This window comes from Rutilus rutilus (assembly GCF_951802725.1).
Source record: "Rutilus rutilus genome assembly, chromosome: 19".
Classification (NCBI taxonomy): Eukaryota; Metazoa; Chordata; class Actinopteri; order Cypriniformes; family Leuciscidae; genus Rutilus; species Rutilus rutilus.
The window spans coordinates 2,533,882-2,541,833 of NC_140232.1; the positions used below are offsets into that span (position 1 = coordinate 2,533,882).

At 37.9% G+C, this 7,952-nt stretch overlaps 1 protein-coding gene across 1 annotated transcript in view; it reads right to left on the bottom strand.

Moving 5' to 3' along the window:
* trh (thyrotropin-releasing hormone) overlaps positions 1-3,255 on the bottom strand; it is a 3,497-nt gene extending 242 nt beyond the window's left edge. The window contains exons 1-3 of the mRNA XM_084389450.1: positions 3,132-3,255; positions 2,328-2,503; positions 1-1,152 (exon numbers count right to left, since the gene is read on the bottom strand). The exon at positions 1-1,152 is cut by the window's left edge and continues 242 nt beyond it. Of these exons, the coding sequence (XP_084245576.1) occupies positions 638-1,152; positions 2,328-2,490 (678 nt within the window). The 5' untranslated portion in view covers positions 2,491-2,503; positions 3,132-3,255 and the 3' untranslated portion in view covers positions 1-637. The remainder of the gene's footprint in view (positions 1,153-2,327; positions 2,504-3,131) is intronic.
* Positions 3,256-7,952: the final 4,697 nt, after the last annotated feature.

Here is a 7,952-nt window from a genome sequence, read left to right on the forward strand (position 1 = left end):
CCTAGTGCAAGAGGAATGGGGATCTAGTTCGGCCAATCAAGAACAATTAGTTTGAGACAAAAGAAAAACAAAGTGTGTAACATTAAAGGTGTCGCGCGCACAGCGGATTCACGCGCACATCGGTGAAGAAACGAACAACGAGGCACCAGGACGCAGTTAAATGAGATTTTGTTTTGTTTTTTCCCTTCGAAAACACCCTTTTACTTTTACATGAATCGGATGCAAAGGAAAGCAACTTATTCATCCGTTGTAACCAGTCCGATCTCATGAAAGTGCGTATCTATAGCACGAATTGTATTTATCGTGCAATTTATACGCAAAAAAATGTTTTACGTGCATATGATACGCAGTTTATGGCGCACATATGATACGCACTTTATGGCGTGTAATACGCACGTATACTCCACACCACTGACCCAAGGGGTTTCCAGTGCGCATCATATGCACGTAAAAACTTCTTTTTTTTTTTTTCTATTTTCGTGCAACAGATAGGCCTACGCATTTTCATGAGATCGTGTTGAATGAGAAACGCAGTAAAACACATGGTGCGTTTTCCATTAATCGGATGCTGTGGAAAGCAACGCACACACACTTATTCATCCGTTTTAACGACATTTCAGCATCTCTTCTTCACACTTTACTCTTGATCGGCCTCTAACTCGGACCGTTTCCCGGGATGCTGTCGCTTCTCCTCAGCGCGACTTTTGTTGGCGTTATCCAGAAGCTCGAGTAGGATACTAGCTTGCCCGCATCCCGGCTCATCCCAGTCCTCACACAGTCTCTTCCCGGGATGCTGACGCTTCTCCAGGTCCGACAAGTCTCCGTCGTACTTTAGCTCGCGCCGGCCGGGATGCTGGCGCTTGTGGAGCAGCATCAGGTACCGTTTCCCGGGATGCTGTCGCTTGGAGAGCTCGCTCTGCGCGCTCGGTTCCTCCAGGATCATCGGCTCATCCAGGGATAATCTTTTCCCGGGATGCTGTCGTCTCAGCCTCGCGCTCTCCTCGTCCTCGCGCTTCCCGGGATGTTGTCTCTTCTGGAAAATTGGAGCGTCATCTTCGTAGTCCGCGTAGTCCTCGCGCTTCCCGGGATGCTGACGCTTTCCCGGGTGTTGCCTCTTCTCCATCCAGTCTGTCGGGGACACGAGCTGCTCTCCTGGAGAGGGACAGGGATTTACGCACGCGTATAAAAACTTTAGAAACAGTTCTGAGGAAATATCTCGTTGTCGAGGATGATAAATAAATATGGAGAAAATACACTGTAAAATGTCAGGTCAGGACGCTACAAATGTGCAACTTTGTGCTTATGTTGCGTTTCACTTGTGATTATAAATGCAACTCTATTTAGGTTACACTTTATTTTAAGGTGTTTTTGTTACAGTGTAATTATGCATTTAGGTAATATTAAGTAACTATATATGTACTATTGTTTTAGAATAAGGGGTTGGTTTGTTTCGCATGTAATTATGCATCATTAACTGTTATTAACATGTGTTACAAGGACACTGATAAAGTGTTACCAAAAACGCACAAACTGTATTTATTGCCACTTTGTTACATGTAATAAACTGATTAATCAATGTTTGGGTTTTACTTTAATTTTGGGTTGAGCAATAAACACCGTTTAGTGTGTCTAGTCTAGAGAATATAGTTCATAAATAAAAAGGAGAAATTATATAAATAAGTTATGACAACATATGTTTTTACATTGCTTCAAGATTCAAGATTCAACTTATTTCTTGAGTCTTTTTATTGTCATTTAAGTTGAGATGACTTTAACATCCAGGTTGATATTATTTAAAAATGTAAGGCAGCAACTGTGTATTATTATTATTATTGCTTTTGTTAATAATAAACATGTTATATTTTTGGAAAAATGGTCGAGTGAAGTTATTACGGTGGCAAAAAGCAGAACAAAACAATCATTAACAATAATCCAACATTCAAACATACAAAAGCAATCTAGGCTATGATAAAAAGGATTCATCTTCAGTGGATCTCTATGAGTGTCATACTAGTGTATGTCGCAGTCGCTTTATTACTTTGTTTATTCGTTTATCTGCTATTTTCACTCTCAGAAAAAAGATACAAAAGCTGTCCCTTTCAAAAGGTACAACTTTATACCTAAAGTGTGGATATTAGTATCTCACAGGCACATATTGGTACCAATAGTGTACATATTAGTACCTTTGAAAGGGTACCGTCCCAGTGACAGATTTTAGTACCTGTCTTTCTGAGAGTCTTTTGTACCCTTTTTTTTTTTTTTTTTTTTAGTTGAAAGTACCTATATCTCTATATGTTCTGACAGTGAGAGTGAATGTAAGCAGGCACCGTTGTCGTTGTTCTCGTCCTCCATCTGAGTGAGCATTGAGCGGATGAGGAGAGTCTCGGCGCGCTGGAAGAGTTCATCCAGAGACGGGTCGCTCTCGCCCGGCAGATCCTGACACTGGAGGACCGTCAGAGAGGCCAAGATGATCACACACACCGCCCTCATGACAACCCCTGTCCTGCTCACACACACACAGGCTTATAACATACGCATATGACACTGACAATCAAGTGACAATTTTTTTCAATAAAGCATTAAGTTTATTTACTTAATAATTTTTAAGGAAACAGGTTTACAAAAAAATGTGTTTACAGTGAAGTAATTCTAACTCAAAGAGTTCTGGAATACCATGTCCTTCACTCTCAGAAATGAAGATTCTTCACTGGTTCCATGAGGAATATTGCCATTACACAGAGGGTTTTTTATAATGGAAATATTTTCTTTAGATCATTAAAGTGTTTTCCACATGCTCTTTTAAGAACTGTTCACTGAAAAACCTCTCCTTGCTCTGGTACCTTTATTTTTAAGAGTTTGTATGAATATGATCATGCATCTGTACACTCTCAGAGAGAAGAAAGGTACAGAATCTGTCACTGGGACGGTACCCTTTCAAAGGTTCTCATATGTAGCATTTAGGTACTACAGTGTACACTATTGGTACCAATGAGATACTAATATGCACACTTTAGGTACAAAGATGTACCATGTGAAAGGGTTCCAGCCCAGTCACAGCTTTTGTACCTTTTTTTTTTTAGAGTGTAGAGAAAAGAAAAGTACATCTAAAGTTGCTTTAATCCTGGTCTTACCTGCAGCCGATGGTTATTCACCTGTAGCCTGTTGCAGAATCCCTGTAGATGCTGGAACCTGAAGATGCTCCTCTGGTGTGTGTGTGTGTGTGTGTGACCCGTTCAGGTCGAGGTCAGTGAGTGAAGCGTGAGACTCGCGCGCGTGTGTTTTATAGGCGCTCGAGACTGTGACGTCACGCGAGCAGTGCCGGTTTGCCCCTGAGGGGGGCAGTATGACGCTATCGACACTCTGTTCATTCATAAAACTGCCTTTTGAGTTTCATACTACTCTTTATTGTTGCATAATGTTTCACATAATATTTAAAAAAATAAAAACATAACACAATAAGTAAAGGTAGGTGCCAAGAGTAGGCCTATAGCATGGCACTTTGATATGTAATCGATAATTGCCATATTCATACTTTCCGAGCTAAAAAAAAAATGTCTTGACTTGCTACATTTCTTTAAAGTAAATTCTTTAAAATAGACAATTAATGTTTCGTTTTTTTTAATGGAATATTGCAGTGTTTATTATAAATTATATATAGATGCACATCATTGTTTTTAAATTCATGTTGAATCAGAATCTCTTCTTTTCTCTGATGACGAGGGCGGGGCTATAACCTGTCACTCACATGAGATCAGCCAATAGCAAACCACAACCATCCAATCAATTCCCCACAGACGCAATCAAGCCCCGCCCACATTTGTTCTTGTTCGGGAAGCGTTTCCCTCAGATATACGACACAATAAAGAAGAAAAGACCAGCACAACTTCTGGAAACCTAAAGCAAGTCTCACTTTTTCAGAATGTTATTGCATTTGATAATAAAATATCAGTCTAAATGTCTTGCAGCAGGATCTTCTGTTTCTTCATCACATTCACAGTTTCACAACCACGTCCCTAGTTAAATGTATTTGAAATACATTTTATGCTAAGTATATCACAAAATTAATTTACATATTTATACTTAATATCAAAACCCTACAATTGTACTTTGGTAAACTACTTAAAGTCAGCTAAATTGGAACAACTAATTTTGTACTTAAAGTACTTTAGTTATTTAGAAATAGTGCTAAAGATATACTGAAGATTGTGCTAAAGTGGAACTTTTGCAACAATACTTTAGTTACACTTTTAATATCTTGCATTTATACAGTGATCATAGTAATAAACACATTTTTGGCTTAATATTAAGAAATGTGCATTGTGCAATAAAGAAGAACTCCAAATAAAGTTTAATTATAATATTTCTATCAGTAAGTCTCAAGCAATATGTCATTAAATATGTATTTATGGATTTGTAGTATACTTAGTAAGAAATAAATGTACTTTAAATACATTTTGGTCTAGGGTTTTTAGGGGTATCATTTATCATGCTGTACACATGTTTCTCATGCTTTTATAGAATGGGCTTTATACTGCATATTTAATAAATGGTACATCATGAACATAGCCATGGTTAGAAATAGTCATCATACTTCTGGTACTCTGCGTGTGGAGTACGTCAGTAACACACTCCAGCTTTGACTGGTTTGCTTTCCTCTGCCGACTAACATGACGTTCACGGAGAGCCGAGTGTTGCGTCACTTTCTCTCTCTTGAAGACGTCCTGCAGAAGCCTTAATTATCTTTCAGAATTACAGTGAGGAATATAATGGGCCGATGGGCGAGCTCAATCTTATCCTCAAAGCAAACACCGTTCCTCTAAGCCTCACTGAATTCATCATCTCCAGCTCACATCATCTCGACGGTACAGTCGCACAGCTGACGGCAGGAGTACAGGCTTGAGGGAATCACCGTGTAATGCAATAAATCAGGCGTCTTTATGCGCTGTCACGTCCAATACTTCATCTGTCAATACCAATCATTTCCTATGGACAGTGGGAAAAAGAAGTGGAATTAATTGGTTTATATTTTAGGAGGACTTCCTGCGCATGAGACGACATGAAGGGAAGAAATCAGTCTGTGATCGGCATCCTTCACTGGATTAACTACACAATAAACCAGAAAACATGTGGATAGTTACAATCAAAAGCGTTTGTTTGTCTTTCTTCAAGGCCTATATACATACTTTTAAGATTATTCACAAACAATCAAACTGATTGTGGCTTCCTACACCTACTCATGAAATAGTCATCGTTTTGTGTTCATAAAGGGCCAACACACACACACACACACACACACACACACACACACACACACACACACACACACACACACACACACACACACACACAGATCTGACCCGAAAGGTCACGCTGTCAGCCACTGTCAGGCTATAATTACTGCTTGAACGTGAACACACAGACACACACTGTTTAATGGTGTATACACAAATTCACATTAAAATAAAGTCAGCCTGTTTATTTGTGCAAAACTCAAAGGGAAAGCAAGAAATACCAGAGGGTGGAGAAGAGTCTGGTTCAGACGTAATGATCAGTGTATGTTTTGTTCTTTTCTTTGGGCGTTTAATCGTTTAGTCTTAGTAGACACGATAACTTGCAAATGTTACTGATGCTCTGTTTTGCCATTTGTTGGGGGAGTGTGTGCTCCTGTGTGTGTGAGAGAGAGAGAGAGAGAGAGAGAGGGAGTGTGTGTGTGTGTGTGTGTGTGTGTGTGTGTACATACTGTATCCTTTAGCAACATTATTATTTTTATGTTTATCTAATAAACATGGAAAACATGAACTCGGATCTTTTGATTTTGCAGTGTCCCTGTAATGCAGTTCCCGATGACCCTGAAGCTTTATCTCTCAATGCATTGATTAAAGATTAACCACAGATTAACCCGGATTAACACTTAATCTTTGTTGTTCAGTGCGGAGAAAATTCATCTGCTCAAATTGTTTAACAAGTCTTCATTGGTATTTTTGTACATTAATAGTCGTACTTGTAGTTAATGGTTTATCTTAAACGATTTCATATTTGACTTTGCTTATATGAATAATATTACCACAATTTCACTTTTACTACAATAACGTCGAAAGGGAACCATTTCTTCCTGCATGTCGTGTGCTGGGAGCTGTAGAAATGGGAATAGATCTGTTAAAATTGACAGGTAGCAAATAAAAAAATGATATGCACAACCAGTATAGCGTTTTATGGCAAATTATTAAATGTAACTTCAGTTATGTGACAAATATTAAATTATGTGCTCACAATATTGACATAAAGCAATATAAATCCATGCATAAATTCAATTATATAAATAATAATGCACATCTCTTAAATGTGTAGTAATGTAAATAATAATAATAACTATAACCGAACAGCTGTAATCTCATAGTTTCTATATGATAAATAATTAGTTGAGAGGTTTCTATATTATTAATAATTGCATTCTAAATCTCATCAGCCTCTCTTCACAACACAACAGTCTTTCAGAAGGGCATGTATGTATGAATGGACATTATCATAATGAACAGAATATCATCAAATGTAATGGTTGTGCATGAGACATTAACGGCCATTCAGTGTTTCAGTAAAAAGACTAGCAATAAATAAGTCCAATATTAAGATGTAATGTAACAGTATTACCTTCTAACAGTGAAGAATACTTCTCTTTTTTGCTGACCTCTTATCTGAGCTGGATCTCATCTGCTAATACCTGTCAGCTGTTTAATATTAAACATGTTGTCTTCGTTCTGCCAAACTGATTTGATGAATTAAACGCAGGCAGTGCCAACGGTGTCTCCTATCTCACAGGCTTTTGGGAAGCACAGCCCTGTTTAATGCTCTATGCTTTTACATTCCCCAGAAATATAACAGACATAAGCAGCAATAGCTTTTTTGCTATTCACAGCTAAAACAATATTTTCAGAAGGACTTAGTGTGGATGTCAAAACCATAATGACAAATTACTCAATAATGATTTTTTTTACAAAATGGAAAAATTAATAAAACACATTTTCCCATCTCAGGAATGTAGATTTTATTCATGGCACAAAGTTGTTAGAACTTATAAACTTTATACTTATAAACTTTGACAAATTAATGAATCTTGACAACAGCAAGAAACAAAACACTCTCCTACTCCCTAACATTGACAGTAGTTTTTATACATTCCATGTTACACTCTGTTTAACTCTTTCCTTGTTTCTCCAGTGCATACATCATATATTCTTATAGTGTTATATCCTAACATGCTATTTTTTGTGGGGAAAAAAAAAATACTTTTTTTTGGCTGAAACCATCTAAATACAGCATTATTATAATATGTAGCCATTAGCCCAATCCAGCCGTTATGGACCAATGTCGCAAATTTGCTACAAACAGAAATCTACAAAGTACGTAAAAAATATTCGTCACATGAAGTCTATATGAATAACATAGCTATAGAAGCAATCAATAAGCTGGTACATATTTTTATCTTAGCACAACTTAACTCATTTTGGGAAATTTCTCCACATTTGCGCACTTGATATGCGGATTTTGCAAAACAAAATATTAGCTTCGGTGAACCGGATGTAGTTCCCACTCCGACCGCTCCTACGATAAACCAGTGCGTGCAAAATGTTCCTAGGTATGTATCGAATGTGCACAAACAGGCATTGGGGGAAAACACACGCTATCTCGCCTGCAGTCTGAATGGAAGGGGTTTGTTGCAAATTCGCGACAGTGGGCGTTCATGTGCATTGACAAGTCATAACATATAATGCCATATTTGCTAACCTTTAGCTAATGATTCATTAAAACAGACAGCTGGAAGTAGAATACATGGCTTCGGCACATTGTGGAAATTAACATATTAACCTATTTATTAGCATAGAGACTTACGCCCGTTTCACACATACTCCGTGTTGCATATGCGGTGCAGGAGCAAAACGCGATAGTGCGTTCAC